Source organism: Marmota monax, unplaced genomic scaffold (genome assembly GCF_021218885.2).
Source record: "Marmota monax isolate L192 unplaced genomic scaffold, Marmota_monax_Labrador192_F-V1.1 WCK01_AAM20220418_F8-fsc00006, whole genome shotgun sequence".
NCBI classification, from domain to species: domain Eukaryota; kingdom Metazoa; phylum Chordata; class Mammalia; order Rodentia; family Sciuridae; genus Marmota; species Marmota monax.
Window position 1 is genome coordinate 8,574,501 of NW_026693712.1, and position 21,224 is coordinate 8,595,724.

At 37.3% G+C, this 21,224-nt stretch overlaps 1 protein-coding gene across 1 annotated transcript; it reads right to left on the reverse strand.

Annotated features, from left to right (window-relative positions):
* Positions 1-9,478: 9,478 nt before the first annotated feature.
* LOC124103540 (high mobility group protein B1) lies at positions 9,479-10,405 on the reverse strand. Its single transcript, XM_046460211.2, has one exon. The coding sequence runs from the start codon at positions 10,248-10,250 to the stop codon at positions 9,603-9,605; it is 648 nt and encodes a 215-aa protein (XP_046316167.1). The 5' UTR covers positions 10,251-10,405; the 3' UTR covers positions 9,479-9,602.
* Between the last annotated feature and the right edge of the window lie 10,819 nt (positions 10,406-21,224).

The following is a 21,224-nucleotide window of genomic DNA, read 5'->3' on the forward strand; positions in this document are numbered from 1 at the left end:
TGTAGCTAGAGGAAAACTGAACGCTGCTCCCATAGTTGTTCTAGGAAACATAGTTAAGCACGTGTGTCCCTTTGTTGTGTCTGATTTCGGTCAACCACCCCCCACCAGCTCTGAAATAGCCTGTTACCCCGAGTCCCTGGTTGGATCTTTTATCACAGAAATCTTTCAGACAGTCTCCATGGGATCCTTCTGGCTGGAACTCAGTCAACACTTTCCTGTTCAGCTACTGCTCCTAATATAGAGAGCTGATTTACTATGTGTTCCTTATAAATTTTGCTCCAATATGGAATTAAAAGCAACTGGGTCAGATCCAGGGCTTTCAATGACCATGAGATCACCTGGCAGAGCCCTAATAAGAGGATTGTTTTCAGTAAGTGTGGTTGTTATCTGCTTGTTTGGAACAGGTTCTGCTGTCAGTGCAAATGACAGTGAGCGGCTCCCCTTCCCCTGGCTGCTCAGCTCTGGAGTCTTTTCCCTCCAGGAGTGCTGTTGAGGCAGGATCTCTGTTCCACCCACACTCCTATTGACTGAGGGAGAGCTACCATTGGGCACTAGGGACCCAGGGAGAAAACTTCTCTATGTGTCTGAACTTATCTGTGGCCCCAGAGCTCATTTAGGTATTGGACGTTGACAGTCACTCTGGACTGAGAACTAACACATAAGGACACAGTTAGGGGGAAAAGAGGCTGCAGCAAGTTGGCTCAGGCAGCAGGAATCTCAAAAATGCCTCCTCTGAGCATCTGGACAAAGGCCAGTGGTACTTCATCTTCTGCACCATTTATTTGCCTCCTGTTGTTTCTACCATGAGAAAGTGAAACCCTGTGCAATCCTGCTTTTTCAGAGACAAAGCTGATTCCAGAATAGAAATCAGAAACTGTCCTCATTTGATACCCTTCCCACAGATGTCATCTGGAGATGAGGATCAGCACCAGGCAATGTAGCCTAGAATAGTGCATCAATTAGTTTGCCAGGCTGGACCACCAATGTGTAACACCTGGGAGGCAGGCTTTCAGCGATTAGGTGTCAGATTAGCAATGGAGAGTCCTGCCCTTACCACAGAACATTTAATCTTTCCTTTGTAGATCATTTTGGGATGTGTGTGTGTGTGTGTGTGTGTGTGTTGACAGAAGGGGCCTGGCAGTTTTTATCATGTTCAGAAAATGTCCTGCCCAGCACATACCCCACTGATCCTATGGAAATTTGTTATGCTGTTTCTGAATAAATTATTATACTGATTTTTCCCTCAGCCTTTTATAATAGTGATTGAACATGGCAAAAACCCTGGGACTTGGTTTACAATGGGTTCTGCATTTATGAAGTCGTCTGATGCCCAGATTCCACAACTGTGCTAATCCCAGGTCCTACTTTAAGTACTCTTTGGGGGCCAAGGAATGAAGAATAAGTAAACTTGCATGTAGAATCCACTAATCTGTGTTCTTCATTCTGCATGCCTTGGCTCATGAAATCAGGTTAGTGGCTTCTGTCCAACATTAAAAAACAAAAAACAAATAAACACATGACAGAACATTCATGAAATGCAAAAGAATGGAGTAGAAGAGATGAGAATATGGGGTGGATATAAGGCAAATTGTTTTGTGACAAATGTTACCCATTTGTGTGCATGTATACTTGGTTCCTCTATGAAATGCATCCTTTTTGGAAGTCTCACTCAGTAAACTCAAGAAAATGCTTTCTATGGTGTCTGGTTCTCTCTTGGTATTGCTGCATTGTTGAACTTGATCCCTAGGTTACCTTCCTAACGGCCTCCTCCTCTTTCACAAAGACTCCTCAACCTCAGTCTAGGGAAGAGAATCCAGTGATATCATTTGGGCAGGATACTCAAGGGGAGAGTCTGGGGACACTTGCATCCCAGGCTGTGTCCTGATGATCTCTCCTGAACCTCCAGGTTAATGATGCTTTCTATTGCATTTTTTAATTTGGTTTATTGTTTCCTTCATTTCAATTATTTCTGATTTTTTTTGCCCCAAAATCTCTGCCTCTTTATTGAATTGATCTTTCACTTTCTTTTTTGTCTCCCTGATTTCATTCCTTATACCATGCTTCACTTCACAGATCAGTTTAACTATGTACATTCTAAAGTTCTTCTCTGACATTTCTTCCAATGTAGTGTTGATGGATTCTGTTATTGGAGTATCTTGGGTTGTTTGGGACACTTTTCCCCTTGCTTTGTTGTGATGTTTGTGTTTCTACTCATCCCATAGTATGGATCTGAGAAAGGAGAGTTTCTACCCTGTGGACTTATATGATATCCCTGAAGGTTTCCATTACATCACTGTTTAGAGGGAGACAAACAACATAAAGACAAACAGTTACTACTGTGATGTCTACACTGTTAATTATCACAATAAACAGAAATGATATGATTAGTTATTTCCTACAATACAACAGCAAGTTTGCAAAAGTGTTTACAGTTTCAAATGGTGAACAGGGAGATAAGAGATGTGATATAAGATGTGATGACTATGAGGAAGGAGGAGAGAAAAGAGAAGTAAAAGATTAAAGGAAGAGTGAAAGAACAATAGAAATTGTCTGTTAGTGGAAGAAAATAGAGAATCAAGAGAAACAGATTGTAGAAAATATATATATATACATAAGTGAAATTTTTTAAAAATTAAAAAGAATACATTACAAAACTAAAATACATTAATCAAACATCCTAGTTCATGGAAAACAAATTCATTAATAATAACTGGCTTCAGAAATGCTAGAAATGAGAAAAAAACAAATATGATGATGTATAAATGTACATGTACCATCAAGGTCACATCAAACAGAAAAAGAAGAAAAGAAAAGAAAGCAATATTGATGAAAAGTTAAAGAAACCTTTCCATTGGAGCTTAGAATATTCTCAGCTTCTCTTCTCAGCAGTTTTCCATGGGGTCATCTGGGGTGTGATGCTCCACCCTCTGGATTGCTGGAGTGACAGAGGTAATCCCCTAGGCCAGAGTCCTGGAGGCAGGGTTTAGGCTTAGATGAGCTCCAGGCTCTTTGCTGAATACCAATTGTTCTGAAGATGTTAAATCAGGACACCTCCAGTGCCCAGTGCTTGCTATCCACACTTGAGAACTTTACCCCAGGGAGTTTCCCAGGTTCCACTCATGTGGTGGAGGAGCCCATTCTTAGTCATCTGTGTCACCTGTGGATCCCATGTTTCCTTGTCTGGGGTTCACTCTTCAATCAGTTTCTCAGCCCTCGCCCTTCTGAGTTCCTGGCCAGATGTGTCTCTCTCAGGCAGTCCTGCAAGCAGTCAGAATGGAGGAGGGAAAGAACCAGGTGGGATTCTGAGATCAGTTGTCCCCTGTGTAAACCTCTCTCCATGTTTGATTTTCTCCTGGTCACTTAAGCACACTCTATGCTGTGCAGTGTGTGTTTCCTGAGCCTGTATTTCAGACCAAACTCAGGTTTGCCAGGAATCAGCTTCCTCAGCTGCAAAATAGTTCCTCCCTTTGTCCTCTTCACAAACCTGGGGAGAAGGTGGCTTCTTTCCCTGCACACAGACATCGTGCAGCACATCTTTCAGGTTTGTTGGGCAATAAAGTCCTTGATCTCTAAATGCTCTGTACCCACAGGTCTCTACTCAGATTCCTTTAATTCCCTCATGGCTCTACTATGCTCATGAGGGAATTCTCTGGCTGCACTGTGCCAATGGGGATTTTTTCCTTATTTTATTATATCCAATCTCTTCAGCCCCTGGTCTACTTTGAATGACCACTTTAAATTCGAGTAAAGTCCCACTGCCTTTTGTTTTTTGCCCAATCACCTTAAAGAGAAGCTGCCTGTCTGCTTTTTATCATGCCATGGAGCAGCCAGGAACACAACTTATAGTATCATTTTTAATTAGTGCATTATAATTATATATAAAAGCAGGATTCACGGTGGTCTACTCATACATGGACATAAAATAGCATAATTCAGTAGATTTCATCCCCCCAAAACTATGGCATCTTTTCCTTTCTTTCCTCTTAATCTGCTTCTTCTACTCCATTTGGTCTCCTATTTTTCATGAGATCCCCTTTTTTCTTTTTCCCAGTCTTTTTTTTTTCTTTTTTCTTGTCCTTCCCAGTTTCTACATATAAGAGAAAACATTCAACTCACGACTTTTTGAGTTAAGTGAAGCTTCCACCCATTTGACACTTCCCATTGTGGATTAAATTAACTCAAGAAACCTTGGAAGACACACTGAACATACTTACACCACAGCATCTGGGTATGTCCCACTTTACTATTTGCAGACACTTCTTTGTTGGTTATGATAACAGATAATGCACAATCATGCTTGCCTGTGTATTTTGGTACTTACACAGTGTAACCACAGGGGGCATTGAGCCAAAAGGATTAGAAAAGAAAATCTAGTGATTGAGTAAGAAAACGAAATAAGCCTGGAATGGGAAATTTTGCCTGGGACTTGGGGTCAGGAAATTATAGAACTTGGATTTAGAGAGAACCATAAATGATTGTAAGAATAATGAGACAATTATCTTAGCATCATCCCAAAAGTGTGAGACAACATATGGAGGCTTTTGACAAAAAGAGTGAAAATACAAATTTTTAAATCTAAATTTGTTGGCTGCCTGGAAAAATAGTCTGATAATAAATAATAGAGTTTTAAATTTTTATCTATTGAAATCAGTGCTTGAGCTTAAGGTAGTAATTCAGTGCTAGAGCACTTGCCTAGCATGTGTGAGGCACTGGGTTGGATCCTCAGGACCACATAAAAATTAATTAATTAATTAATTGTGTAATTAAATAAATGTATTGTGTTCACCCAAAATCAAAAAGAAAGAAATTAGTGCTTACTTTACATTTATTTAGCTGTGAGGAATTATTTATATTCATGAAAGTAGAGAACATAAGTGTGCTCATAGGGAAGAAGAATACATGAACATATTTTATATACTCCCAACACATGTTAATTCATGTTTTCACATTTAATATCCTTTCTAAAGTTAGCAGAAGTACCATCTGGGGGAGACAATGATGCTTGGTAAATCAGACAGAGTACTATTTCTTGCTATGACTAAAGAGTCTTAGTATGCTTTTCTCTAAACTCCCTCCCGCAACCCCAGCTCCAGAAATAACCAACTCATTGGAGAATTACTAGAAGGAAAAGAAGAAATAATTGCAACATTTATGTGGTCATAGAGGAGTGATCTGGTAAACATGGTTACAAATAATGGAATAACAGGTGTGAAAATTAAAGCACTATTCAGTATAAATGGTAAGTAACAAAAAGTAAAATACAAAATTGTACCTTTTCAATGACACCCCCAGAATTTTTACATAATGGGCTAAGAGGTGATAAGTTACTTGGAGAATGGAACATGAATCTATAATATTTTATAGCCCTTTATATAAGACTGGGAATGGTCAACTGCTCCTGCAAAATAACGCGGGAGAGCTGCAAATAGAGATAATATTTTGAATATATATGCATCCAAACAAGAGTGGGAAGGAGAATAGAGAAGATCTAGACAACTTTACTTGGGGCAGAGACATTATGGTGACCACTTTCTTTCTGTTTGTCTCTTCATTAGTCACAATTATCTATAATAAAGTTATGAATGCACATTATCATTAATGAATTTATTTCTGTGACATTTGTTCCATTTCTAGTTACAGGGTAATTTCTGCTATTGTATCTTAAATGTAAACTGTCTTCATTAGATTTACTTCTTCAACTAAACCTGTGTCTTTGGAAACCTACATTCCAAGTGCATATCTCTATACATATCTACCTAGTCCAAAGGAATACAGTTTGGGAGATTGTGTGTGTGTGTGTGTGTGTGTGTGTATGTGAATGTGCACTCCTGTGTGTTTAAATGAGTAACTTGATCCACCTGAAACACAAGTGCAGCTTTTCACATTATTTGCTTAACCATCCATTTAGTGATAAATATGTTTTGTAATACACAGATGTTGTAGAAATAACTACAAAGCACACAGAACATCTTACCATTGTTATGTTTCTAGAAATAGTATTTAGTATTAATTGTCACTAATGTATTGTTTTTTACATAGATTTATTGAGATAAAATTGAAATACAATAAAATGCATGTATTTGAAGTATGCAGTTTGATCAGTTTTGACATGTTTCAACACATGTGTATCCAATACAATCAATATAAAAAATATTTCCATTATTTTTTTCATTTCAAATCATGCAGACTATGTTTTCTCCATGATTTATTACTTTAGAAATCAATTACCACAAGATATGTAGAACCCCACCCCCACATCCCAACTACTTCAAAATTAAATGGCACACTTATAGACATCTCACAGGTGAAAGAAGAGAACACAAGAAAAGTAAGTAAAAAGTGGTTTGAATTAAGTGATAATAACACCTTAAAATATAATAATACCTGAATTGAAATAGTACTCAGATAAACATTTATAACTTAAAATATTTGTATCAGAAAGAAACTAAATTAACAATCAAATTGTTTTCAGTTAGGTAGTGGGAAGGAAAAGATAAGAGTAGGAGCAGAAATATATGAAATAGAAAAGAAATAGAATAGCTAAACGTTGCTAAAAATCAAAGATGGGCTTCTTTCTCCATTATAATTAACTTTGGCTTTGAAGTACACTTTATTTGATATGAGGATAGAAACTGATCCATGTGAGTCACATGTTTTTTGCCCACACTTTTACCTTCAGTCTGTGGATGTCTTTGCCTATAAAGTGAGTGTCTTAGAGACACCATATTGTTGGGTCTTGTTTTTTAATCCAATCTGCCAGTCTATGTCTTTTGATTGATGAGTTTAGGCCATTAATAGTCAATGTTATTATTGAGAAATTATCACACTGTACAGAAATGGTGAATTCAATTATGATCTACAATATAATCAGCAGGTTTGTAAAAGGGTTTTCAGTTTCTGATGGTGGACAAAGAACTGGGGGTGAGGTGAGGGAAGATAGGCTGAGGAGGTAGAAGGTGAGAATATAGAGTTATTATATCTTAGGAAGTGTGAAAGAGGAATCTAAAGAAGAAGGATAGTAGCAGGAAAATAGAGAAGAAGTAATTTTAGGTAGACAAGTAGGTGGGAAGAGAGAAGAGTACATAAAACAAACATACATATATATTAAGAAAATTTTTAAAATGTTGAAATAGTAAAAACTGGAGAAAAAAAGAAAAAGAAAAAAATGAATATAAAACACAACTGTGATATACTATTCAGTCATCCCAGTCCTGAGTATTCTAATTCATGCAAAGTACTTGGTTTCACATATGTTGGGGATGTGAGGGCGGGTGAATAGAGAGGGAGAAGAAAAAAAATTCTCAAAGGAAGAAACAAGGATTGTTTTGGTTGGAGATCAGTATCTTTCCTGCTTCTCTTCTCATCCAATAGGTTCTTCTGTTGTTAGCTGGTGTCTCTGCCCTCAAGATGGTGAAAGTAACCAGGGTGGGAGGGTTGGTCCTGAGTGGAGGGCATGTAGAAGTGGGGTGTGGCACCTGTCCATCCCCAAAAGGAGACTGCATCTCAAGGATCTCTTTTTGGGCCCTCTCATGTGATGTGAGTGCCTGGTCTTATCTCCTTATTTTATACAAAGAAAAGAAATAAGAAAAAATTTAATAAAATGTTTAAAAATTGTGTCCATTGAAATTCAAAAGATTTTCAGTTTTCTTTCCCAGCAATGTTGGGTAAGGCTGCTGGGATGAGATACATAATCCTGTAGGCAGAATCCTGGAGGTGGGGTTTAGGTTTAGGTAGGCTCCAGGCTCTTTGCTGAATGCCAGTTGGTCTGGAGACTTTAAATCAGCACACCTTCAGAGCCCAGAAATTGCTGGTTCACACTGAAACACTGCATCCCAGGGATCTCCCCTGGGTTCCACTCATGTGGTTGAGGAGCCAGTTCTTAGTCAAAGGATGTCTCCTGCACTCCCCTCATATCCTGGTCTCAGGTTTGGTCTCCCAATACAATCTCTCCCACTTCTCCCATTTGAGTTCCTGGCAAGGTGCACCTCTCCCAGCTGGTCCTGCAAGCAGTCATATTGAAGGGGAAGGGGTAGAGATGGATTGGTTTCCATGACCAGTAGTTCCCTGTGTAAACTTCTTTTCACATTTAATTTTCTCCAGGTCACTTAAGCATACTCTATGTCATGCAGTGTGAGTTTTCTAGGCCTGTATTTTGGGCTAAACTGAAGTTTGCCAAGAATTAGCTCCCCCACCTTCTGCCCCTGTGCTGTGGCTGCAAAATTGTTCCTTCCTCTATCCTCTGCACACAACATATAGAGATGATGGCTTCTTTCCCACACAAGGATATTGTGCTGCACACTTTTCAGTTTAGTTGATCAGTGTCTTTGATCTCTAAACTCACCATACCCAGACATGCCCCCAAACTCCTAAAAATGTGGATTCCTTTGATTCCCTTGTCTCTCTACTTTGCTCACCCAGTGACCATTCTTCTGGTGCTCTGGCCAGGGAAGCAGCAGTGGACCTAGGGATTTCTTCCTCATTATATCCGACCTCCTCCATTCCTGATCTGCTTTGAATATTCAGAATTAAATTCTAATAACCCCACCCCTTTTTTTAGTCATCCAACTTGCTGAGAAGCTGCCCATTTGCTTTCTTGGTTTTATATTACATAGCATCCTGAAAAGTAACCTTCTGTATTCTACCATCTTGGAACTCTCCGAACTAATGAATTACTTTTAACTTGAAACTGGAAAGATCATCTACTTTGGTTGATCATGGACCATCCAGTCATGATGATATTAATGGTTGAATGTCAGAAGAAGGTAATGTGAATGGTTGGAGATCCCTAATGGTTGAAAGCTTCTTTTTGTTTTTTTAAACCAAAATTTTTTGAGGAACATTGTAATCAAAAGTTGGTGTCTTTTTAAATCCATCAACAAGTTTCTGCAGAGGTTGTGACCTTTGTTGGTCATATGGATAAATTTAATTTGCAGTCTCTCTGCCAAGAGTTGAAGCAGTATGAAACCTTCACCAGATCTGAGCAGATAGTTGCCAGTGCCATGCTTGGACTTTCTAGCTTGCAGAACTGGGAGCTAAATAAACCTGCTTTTTTTTTATAAATTACTCAGTCTCAGGTATTCTGTTATAGAAACAGAAAACAAACTAAGACTGCATTGCTGAATTTTTTTTTTTTTTTCTTTTTTTTTTAATAAAAAAAATTGTATTTACTTAGAAGCATTCAGAATGTCAACAAAACAGCTGCAACTTTTTTTTTTGCAATTACAGAGTGGTATTCAGTTAACAGAACAACAATTATTTCGTATAAGCTGCATCAGAGACAACTGAAGATGAAAAACTACCGTCCCCATATATAACTAATTTGTGCTGTGCACCAACAAGAACCTGCTTTAAATTTCCATGCCAATTTACAACCCCCATACTGTACCAGGCAAGGTTAGTGGCTATTGAAAATACCACCAGGACAGGGCTATCTAAAGACACATTCGGTAGTGTGTTAACTATACAAAAAAAGACACTGTACAGTTTAAAAACAAATCTTACACAGCCTTACATTTCAATTTTTTTCTTTAAAAGGAGTGAGTTGTGTACAGGGGGGTTAAATGCTTTATAGACAAGAAAAAAAAAACTGCGCTAGAACCAACTTATTCATCATCATCATCTTCTTCTTCATCTTCATCTTCTTCATCTTCCTCTTCCTCCTCATCCTCTTCATCTTCCTCATCTTCCTCCTCTTCCTTCTTTTTCTTGCTTTTTTCAGCCTTGACAACTCCCTTTTTTGCTGCATCAGGTTTTCCTTTAGCTCGGTAGGCAGCAATATCCTTTTCGTATTTTTCCTTCAGCTTGGCAGCTTTCTTTTCATAAGGCTGCTTATCATCTGCAGCAGTGTTATTCCACATCTCTCCCAGTTTCTTTGCAACATCACCAATGGATAGGCCAGGATGTTCTCCCTTGATTTTGGGGCGATACTCAGAACAGAACAAGAAGAAGGCCGACGGAGGCCTCTTGGGTGCATTGGGATCCTTGAACTTCTTTTTTGTTTCCCCTTTAGGAGGGATATAGGTTTTCATTTCTCTTTCATAACGGGCCTTGTCCGCCTTTGCCATGTCTTCAAATTTTCCTTTCTCTTTAGCAGACATGGTCTTCCACCTCTCTGAGCACTTCTTAGAAAACTCTGAGAAGTTGACTGAAGCATCTGGGTGCTTCTTCTTGTGCTCCTCCCGGCAAGTTTGCACAAAGAATGCATATGATGACATTTTGCCTCTCGGCTTCTTAGGATCTCCTTTGCCCATGTTTAGTTATTTTTCCTCAGCGAGGCACAGAGTCGCCCAGTGCCCGTCCGGCTCTCACTTGCCCCGGCGCTGTCTCTATGGAGCTCAATGTACTGCAATGGCTGTGAGAGCGGGAGCCAGACGCAGCCTCCTCACTCTCTCCGCTCTGTAACATTACTCTCGCATTGCTGAATTTTTAAAACTAATACACACATGTTTTATTTAGCATTTTAAAACACAATATGTTTATATAGTAACACATCTGTCACAGAGATCATGAATATTTGTACTTTAGTACTACAAAATGGAGAGATATAGAGAATGGTAATTGACTACCCAGCTTTCATTATTGTTGAACTTACCAGTGGGATAGTTGGAGACCACCACAGGTACAAAAAGTAAATGAACTCTTGGGCCTTGCACATGCCTTGATAGCCATTAAAAAGTCCCAGCTTAACCCACAATTTGTCAGATACCAAATGTGCTTCATTTATTCACTTTCAAATGGTCTTGCCACATGCTTTACAGAGAGCTAGGGTGACCTTGCCGTATCTCTTCCAATACTAGAAGGATAACGCTGTGATTCCATTTACCTAGCATTATGTGAGAGCTAAAACTATACTATGTTACTACATAACCATATTGTGTTTTAAAATGCTAATGGAGGAGACGCTAAAATGGAAAATTCCCAGGCCCTTAACTTGCTACTTGTTCTCTCACTTAGTTCATCCATCTCACCGTTTAAAGATGTTTAAATTAGAGTACACCTAAATTCAATTCACATCCTAGACTCCAGTCCACTCTTGAAAGACGTCAAGAAACCTAGCTCCTTCTGTTTCAGCAAGCCAGCCTGCCGCTTTTGGGGTGGGAGGTGCTGGAAATTTGACCTAGTGGTCTTTTACCCCTGAGCCACTACCCAGCCCTTTTTATTTTTTGTTTTGAGAGAGGATCTTGCCAAGTTGCTCAGGGTCTTGCTAAGTTACTGAAGCTGGCCTCAACTCAAATTTGTGAACCTCCTGCCTCAGCTTCCTGAGTTGCTGGGAATATAGTCATGTGCAAGCACGCTGGCCCCTGACATTTGCTTGTTGAAGCTATGTCTCCCTTCCCATGTGGTTGTCCCAATAAAGGCTTTGCCTGTATGTTTATACTCATATGACTGGATTTTGTTTTTATCATTATCAAAGTTTTCAGTGTCTAGCATCATTAACAGAACCCTAATGTGATTGGGACCAAGACTCTTACTGCTTTGGTTTCTTTAGATTCTGGGGAAAGTGAAGACAAAAGTCTAGCACAGTGTTTTCACCTTAACATTGAATTATCCTTAATTTTTGACTGAATCTATTTTTATTTATATCACTTGAAAAATCTTTTTAAAATTTATGAACAGTATAATTGACCTGTTTGCTATGAGATTTGAAATATATATAGACTCATGTAATCATCACTGCCAACAGGATAATATGCATTCTCCACACCCCAAAACACTGTTATAATTTGCTTTTTAATAAAATCATTCCCCCTGCCCCAGTACTGGGGACCAATGCTGTGTTCTCTGCCAGTATAGTTTTAGCTCTTACATAATACTAGGTAAATGGAATCACAGTGTGTAAACTTTTGAGTCTGACTCCTTTGACAGTGTATTTTTTGAGATGTATCCATATTCTGTGAATCAATACTCTGTTCCATGTTGTACAGAGTTGTACCACATATTGGTTATCCATTCACTAATAGGAGGACATTTGGGATGTTCTCAAGTTTGTATTGCAACAAAACAGCAACTTGCCTAAGATGTGTGAAGCCTGGGTTTAATCCCTAGTATTGCAAAAAAACAAACCAAAATAAGGTCCTTTACAAACTAAAAATAAAATTCTTAAAAATATCAACTTGACCAAGATTTGAAATATTTTTAAAAAATTAGTGTATATTGAGGCAAAAAACAGGCTTTTTAAAAAGAAAAACCTTCTTTTCATTATGAAAAAGAGACATCTTTATAAAAAATATTTTTTAAATTTTACAGTAAAATGCATTTTGACATATTTTCACAAATGGAACACAACTTCTCATTCCTCTGGCTATACCTGGTGAGTCATTCCAATAGTATAATCATACATGTATATAGGGTAACAATGACTGTCTCATTCTACAGACATTCTCATCCCCACAACCCCATCCTTCCCCTCACTCCCCTCTACACAAACCAAAGTTTCTTCATTCTTCCCTATCCCCCCAAGTCAAAATAATTTTTTAAATTATGCTGAACAGACAATGCCATATAATTCTAGTTTTCTAGTCAATAAACCAAAAGCAAGCACTTAAGGTCTTCAGCATTGATATTTTGTCATTTCTTATTGCTGCAGTTCCATCTTCATTTCTTCTTGTTGGATGACTAAACTAGAAGAATTTAGAGATGTCTTCTGGCATTCACTAGCCTTTCCTGCTCAGCCTATGGGGCTGATAAATACTCAGCTAATGGATAAGTAGCTCTTATCTTTTTGCCATTACATGGTTTAGGATTTTCTGGTATTTGTGTAGGTAAATGAAGCTGTAGTTTCATTACTAAGTTACTCCTGATGAAGTGGCAGCTGACCTTGGATCTCATTTCCTTGGTTTTCTCTGTCCTCTTCATTGCTGTCCTCCCTAGGCCATCTCAGTGAGAAGGGTCCCTGTGGACTGTGGCCTACAACTCCACCAGATGTTCTGTCTCACTCTTTCATCTTGCTTTCCTGCAGCCTGCTTGTCATCAGCCTCTAGCACTTCTCCCTGCACAAGAGGGTTGAAGCCTCATTATGCAATGCAGCAACATTGGATTAATAAATTGGTGGCATTATTGGAATGAGGCAGTGGAAAATTTTACAATGTAGGACCAAGTTGGGAGAAGAAGGTCACCTGAGCATGCTCTTTCAGGGTATCTCTTATGCCCTAGCCCTCCCCTCCCTCTTTGTCCTCTCCTCTCCCCTCCCCCTCTCTCCTTTCTGGTTGCCATGAGATGAGCAGCTTTCCTCCACCATGCCCTTCACCATGATGTTCTGTCTCACTCAAGCCCAAAGGAATGGAGTGGACATGCAATGGACTGAAACTTGTGAAATCATAAGCCAGAATAAATCTTCCTACTCTTAGTTGTTCTTGTTCAAGTATTTGGGACATAGTAACAAAAAGCTGACACAAACATGAAGGCACATCCTAGTGTTATTCTTCTTGATGTCAGCCTGGTACATTGCCTTTGGTGTCATTCCTGTTGATGAAAACATACCCATTTCTTACATTGAACCATTTTGTTATATTCCCAAACTTACATTGGGAACCTTGTCCAAGCCAGTAGATACCACTCATGTTTTCCCAAGTAACCACTCTTTGGTCTACTGTATATGGTGGTGGGATGAAGGGGCACAGCACCAAGAGAGGAAGCATCAGTTGAATGATGGGTCTAGGCCTCAATGCCCATGCTTCAGGTGATAGTGACTATGACAAGCTGCAGTAGATCTGACCCCTCCTATGTTTGAAGGTAAGTAGATCTGCAGAGCTATGGATGCTCATGGGTCTCTTGGGTCCACTGTCTGTTCTCAATATTGATAGAAATCAGTAATATAATCTTGAGAAGGAAGTTCTGTGTGGAAGTAAGATTTCTGTGTATTAGAAGGAGAGATACAGTTGTAGATATATACCTGTTTATAACAGAAATAGTTCTCTATCTCTGCATCTATCTATATCTCTCTTTGGAATAATGCTAAAATCTCTTAATTTGGGATCCTACCCTTGGTAAGGAGTGAGAAACCACAACAATGTCTTAAAATGCAATAAATGATGATGACTTTGATTTAAAGCAGCCCATGTAGTTGACTATAGATGCTTTTCACATTGAGTACTACATCTCTTGAAATGTATCATTATAATATGCTGAAAACATGATAGGATTTGATTTAATTTAATAAGTAACTCACCAGACTCAGATGAGTCATCTTTGTATCCTGTGGAGGAATAGCGGAGGGTTGTATATCTTCCAAACTACTTCAGTGGCTTTGTCAATCTAATGTACAGAAATGCCAATTGGGAGGGTGTGAAGGTCATTGTATTAATTTTGAATCTGTGTTTATTATTCCATTTTCAAAAGTAAGCTAATGAAAACATTAACTAAATAAGTATGCCATTCTGAAACCTAAATTTTAAAATTACTAAAAGAATATATGGGAGGGGTGATCCAAGATGGCTGAATAGAGGTTATGTTCCTGGCTGCTCCATTGGGTGAAACCAGGAAAGCAGACAGGCAGCTTCTCCACAAGGTTGATGAACAAATAAAAAGGAGGAGGATACTTTACTGGAAGCTGAAACTGGACATTCAAAGCAGATTGGGGTACAAGAAGTTGGACATAATAAAATAAGGAAAAAATCCCCAGTGGCACAGCTGGGCTGCACACTACAGCCAGAGACATCCCTCCATGAGCATAGTAGAGGGAAAAGGGAATTAAAGGAACCCACATATTTTGTGCTACATGATATCTGAGTGTGGGGAAAGAAGCCACCATCTCTCCAGGTGGTATTCAGAGGGTAAAGGAAGGAACCATTTTGCAGCTACAGCACAGGGACTGGTTACTGAGGAAGCCAATTCCTGGAAAACCCAAGTTTGGCCCAAACTACAAGCCCAGCAAACATACACTGCATCATATAGAGTGTGCTTAAGTGACCCAAAGAAAATCAAACATGGAGACAGGTTTACACAAGGGAATACTGGTCATGGAAACCCACCCAGTTCTACTCCTACCCCTCCAACCCAACTGCTTGCAGGACTGGCTGTGAGAGTCACATCTGGCCAGAGACACACTCAGAAGGGCAGGGAAAGGAGAAATTGTTTGGAGACTGAACCCAAGACCAGGAAACGTAGGGGCTGCAGGCGACTATAGGGTACTAAAAATTGGCTCCCCCACCACAAGAATGGAACCCAGGAAAGCCCTAGGGTAAAGTCCTCCATCATGGACCAGAAAGCACTGGACACTGGAGGTGTGCTGGTTTAAAATCTCCAGACAAATTGGTATTCAGCAAAGATGCGGGAGTCCACCTAGACCTATACCCTGCCTCCAGGAAATCTGCCTATGATATTACCTCTCTCAATCCAGTCCAGAGTATGGAGCATCACACTCCAGAAGACCCCACCTAAAACTGCTGAGATAAAAAGCTGAGAATATTTTGAACACCAGTGGAAAGAATTCTTTAACTTTTCATCAAGATTTTTAAATTCTTTTCCACAGTTTACTTGTGACCTTAATGGTACATGGACAGTTATACAGTTTCCTATTTTTTTATTCTCATCTCTAGCATTTTTTAAGCCAATTATTTTACTTGGGTTAATTTTTGTGAACTAGGATGTTTGATTAGTATATTTTAATTTTGTTTTGTATTCTTTTATTTTTATCATTAATTTTTTATTTAAGTTTTGGCTTTATGTATATTTTTTCTCTCACTTATATTTCTCTGGATTCTCTCTTTTCTTCTGCTAATAGCCAATCTCTATTGTTCTGTCTTTGGCCGTCTTCTAATCTTTTACTTCTGTCTTCTCTCCTCCTCCCTCATATCATCACATCCTATATCACTTCTCTTCTCTCACTTTTCACCATTTGAAAATGTAAACCCTTTTGCAAACTTGCTATTTTTATTATAGGCAGAACTGATCATATCATTTCTGTTTATTGTGATAATTAATATTGTAGATGTCACAGTAGAAATCTTTGGCTTAATGCTGTAAATTGTTTGCATTAGGTGTTTTTATTATTTGTCTCTCCCTAAACAGTGAGATACTGGAAATCTTCACGGACACTATAAGTCCACAGGGTAGAAACTCTACTACCTTGGATCCATACCATTAGATGGGTAAACACAAAAACAACATGAAAAACCAAGGGAACAAATCACTCCAAGCAAACCAAGAAACTCCAATGGCAGAATCCATTGACACCATAGTATAAGAAATATCAGAGAAGAATGAATGAAGAGTCAAACTGATCTATGAGAAAAGGATGATGTAAGAGAGCAAATGCAGGTAGCAAAAGATCACTTCAATAAAGAGATAGAAAAAAAAGAAATCCTCAAAATGAAAGAAACAATAAATCAAATTAAAAATTCAATAGAAAGCATCACCAACAGAATAGACCACTTGGAAGGCAGAACCTCAAGCAATGAAGACAAAATATATAATCTTGAAAATAGAGTTGACCATAAAGAGAAGATGTCCAGAAACCATGAACAAAATTTCCAAAAATTATAACAAGAAAAGACCAAATTTAAGATTTATTGTGTTAGATGAAGACACAGAGATACAAACCAAAGGAATGAAGAATCTTATAATAAAATTATGAAAGAAAACTTCCCACAGTTAAAGAACAAAATGGAAAATCAAATACAAGAGGCTCACAGGACCCTGAATGTACCAAATTACAATACATGCACAACAAGCTACATTACAATGAAAATGTTTAACCTACAGAATAGGAAAAAATTTTAAAGGCTGCAAAAGAAAAATATTCAATTACAAAATATGGGGAAACAAACTTGGAACTCAGCTGATTTCTCAACCTAGACCCTCAAAACTAGGAGGTCCTTGCATAACATATACCAAGCTCTGAATTAAAAAGAATGCCAACCAAGAATCTTATATCCAGCAAAATTAAGCTTCAGATTTGAAGATGAAATGAAAACCTTCCATGATAAACAAAATTTAAAAGAATTCATAACCAGAAAGCCTGTACTTCCAAGTATTCTCAACAAAATATTCCATGAAGATGAAATTTAAAAAAAAAACACCTGAAAACCAGTGAAGGGAAGAACTACAGTAAAGGATCAACCAATCAAAGGAGAAACTAATACAAATTAAAAACTAGAAATAAACCAAAATGATCAGGAACACAAATCATATTTCAATAATAACCTTGAACATTAATAGCCTAAACCCATCAATCAAAAATATAGATTGGCAGATTGGATTAAAAACAAGACTCAATGATATATTGTTTCCACAAGACTCACCCCATAGGCCAAGACATCCACAGACTGAATATGAAAGGATGGAGAAACCTATCACATGGATCACGTAAACAAGCAAACAATTCTGTCCTTCAAAATAGACCAAGTTATGTAAACTATATAATTGTAATTAAACAATTGTAATATTACCTTCATACATTTTCAGTGTCTGTAGGGTTGTTTAGATAGCTCCCTTTCCATTGATTTTTTTTCTTGCTTTTCCTTTCATTAGACTTGTTAGTTTTTTATCAAATTTTAGCTGTATTATTTCTTTTCTATTTCAAATATTTTTGCCTTTCTACTACCCAATTAGAAAATAACTTAATTGTAAGTCTATCTTCTTTTGATACAAATACTGTAAGTTAAAAGTGTATATCTGAGTACTTTGTCATCCCAGAGACTCTGATATTTTAAATTTTATTATGAGTTCACAGCACTTTTTATTACTTTTTTGTGTGTTTTATTTTTGAACTGTCAGATATTTGTAAGTGTGCTGTTTAATTTTGAAGTAGGGGAGACATAGGAGTGGGGTTCTATGTATCTTAAGGTGAATGATTTCAAATGTAATAAATTATGCAGGAAACACAGTCTGTATGATTTCAAATTTTTAAAATTTCTCAAAGCTTATTTTATGACAGAATATAGTCTATCCTTATGAATTTTCTACTTTTTTCTACATTTTTGTGCATACTTTTCTACATTTTTGTGCATGGTTCTTTATAAATAGGTCAAGGTAGCTGATAATGATGTTAATCCTTCTATATCATAACTCCTTCCATCAAAGTGAAGGGGTTTAAAATCTCTAAATCTGACTGTGGATTTGTCTTTTTAGTTTTATTAATTTTTACTTCATGTATTTTAAAATTTTGTCATTAGGTACATACACATTTAAGATTATTAAACTTGGGCTGGGGATGTGGCTCAAGCAGTAGCACGCTCGCCTGGCATGCGCGGGGTGTTGGGTTCGATCCTCAGCACCACATACAAATAAAATAAAGATGTTGTGTCCAGCAAAAACTAAAAAATAAATATTTAAAACATTCTCTCTCTCTCTCTCTCTCTCTCTTTAAAAAAAAAAGAATGTTAAACTTACCTGAAGAAGTTACCCTATTATGGTTATGAAATGTTCCCCTTTATCTCTGAAAATACTTTTTCTTGAAATTATTTTATATAAATAGCTCTATTTTAGATTTCTCATGCTTATTTTCACTTCTTTTGTTTTGTAACCTATTGGTGTATTGGTATTTCAAGTGTAATATATGTATAGAGAATATATTTATTAATTGCATTTTACACATGTTGAACATTTATACCTTTTAATTACAATATTTAGGTCATTTATATTTAAATTAATTATTGATATTGTTGAAAAATAAAATAACACCTGGCATGAAGTTCAGTGGAAAACTGTGCAAATGATAAGCTTGATGATGTAATGTTTTGTGTGATGTTTTGTTTGTTTGTTTGTTTTTATATATGACAGTGGAATGCATTACAATTCTCATTACACATACAGAGCACAATTTTTCATATCTCTGGTTGTATACAAAGTATATTCACACCAATTCGTGTCTTCTTATATATACTTTGAATAATAATGATCATCACACTCCACCATCATTTATAACCCCATGTCCCCTCCCTTCCCCTCATATCCCTCTGCCCTATCTAGAGTTCATCTATTCCTCCCATGCTCCCTCTCCCTATCCCACTATGAATCAGCCTCCTTATATCAGAGAAAACATTTGACATTTTGTTTTTTTGGATTGGCTAACTTCACTTAGCATTATCTTCTCTAACTCCATCCATTGACCTGCAAATGCCATGATTTTATTCTCTTTTATTGCTGAGTAATATTCCATTGTATACACAAGATGCCACAAGATAATGTAATATTTTGAAAAACATGTTGTACAGTCCTACTGTCAGGTTCAGAGAGAAGATTTTTGGAACGTTTTTGTTGCAATTATTCATTCTCTCATTTAACATATGGTACACAGCAACAAATATATTTTATTATTTGTTATGTTTTATTTTGCAAATGAAATATTGTGTATATGCATATTATATTTGTATATATTATATATTATATTTATATAATATGCATATTATATATATATATACATACACACACACTTATATATTACAATAGGCACTCACTTAGGTATTCTATTATGGCTTAAATATAAAATTTTCTAATAAATATTGCTGGGAATTTTTTCATATGTTTATCTGCCATTTGATTATCTTCTTCAATGAAATACCAGTTTATGTGTTTTGTTTATTTTTAATTGCATTATTTGCTAATTGTTGAGTTTTTCAGTCTTTGTATATTCCTAAAGAAGTACATGTATTGCAAATGTTTTTTCACGGTCTATGGATCACTCCTTTATAAATGATTTGTTGATTAAAAAAAATTTTAAAAAGAAGAAAAAAGAATATATGGATTGTTTATTCCCACAACTAGAATCAGGCTTAAATCAGATTTGAAATCAGATTGAAAGATTTTTGTTTATGTCATTTCCTTTAATTATATTTCTATAAAAATTTATTATTTAACATGATAGCATATTAAATAAATTTAAGATCTCACCTTTTATTTATTTGTTTGTTTGTTTGTTTAGATGATTCAAGATTTCAATTTTAGAGAGCAAATGGTGATGACTATAGTGTGGAACGATCAGAGGATAGGTACTTTGATAAGATAGAAAAAGATCCAAAAAGAGAATCAGAGAGAGAGACAAAACAAGGAGGCAAGTTTCCCCCTCACCCAGTGGCCACTGACCTCCCTTCAGTGTTTTTCCCTTCTTCCCACCTCCTGAGTTTGCATACCTCTTTCCTGACTAATGATCAGTAGAACAGAAAGGTTTCACTTTCCCATTCCCAGCACTGGACTCCAGAAGTACAGCTTTCTTTGTCATGTTGACCAAGGGTCCAAAGACTGAGCTCCTAACACTGGCAAAAGAGCCTTCACTTTTCTCCAAGGATGATGCGCAGACACTATTACAGGGCCTAACATAGCCTTGAGTCAAAAGGAATTACCGTAATTACAACTGCTGGAATGAGCTTTGTGGTCCCAGCCAAATGATAATATCACCATGACAGACATATGTATTTGAATTGGATGATCTCTCCTGTCTTAGCACCTGATCCTACTCAATATTGTCCAGCAGAGCTTCCTTAGGGCACTTAAGGTCTTGGAATCAGTTGTTTATAGTGACTTACGTCTTCTTCCTCACGAATTTCAATTTCCCTCTAGATCTTCTTATCATATGGTACACAGCAACAAATATATTTTTGTCATGGTGTTTTGTCATTCAACATTAGCTGAATGACAAAAATTCAAAGTGGAGTTTAAATCTCAAATCTTCCATCTTACATCTGTGTGATTTAGGGCAAGAAACTTAATTGTTAGAGTGCCTCAAATATTTGAACCGCAGTGTGAATAAACACCACCTCTTCCTGGAGTTAATATTAAGTGGCATGCAGAGTGTGCCCCTGCTCCAAGTGTAACTCTGCTCAATGGAAGGAATGAAAAATGTTGAATCAGAGGTAGGAGAATAAGAACAGGATATGAGAGACATGGTGATGTTCCCTAATACACTGAGGAAGAAGACACAAGTCATTATAAACAACCGATTCCAAGATCTTAAGTCCCCTAAGGAAGCTCTGCTGGACAATATTGAGATTTAAACTCCACTTCGAATTTTTGTAATTCAGCTAAGGTGGCTGACAGAAGTGAGGATTTGCATGTGCACAGTAGAATAAAACACACAATTTTATCAATAGTGACTGCCCTATCCTTTCTGTCTTCTCATGACCTCACCACAAACTCCCAAACCCACTATCCAGTTCTCTCTCCTGTCTATAACAGCAGTTATGAGGTCTGAGGGAAATAAACCCACAGTAGTCAGAAAACTGAGCTACCATCACCAAGGCTGGATGGTAAGACTGCTGTTGTGTGACTCTTAGTTCAGGCTGCATCTG

Bases quoted from the DNA above. Each gene is read 5' to 3' on its own strand.
- LOC124103540 (XM_046460211.2), bottom strand. From the start codon at position 10,250: ATGGGCAAAGGAGATCCTAAGAAGCCGAGAGGCAAAATGTCATCATAT.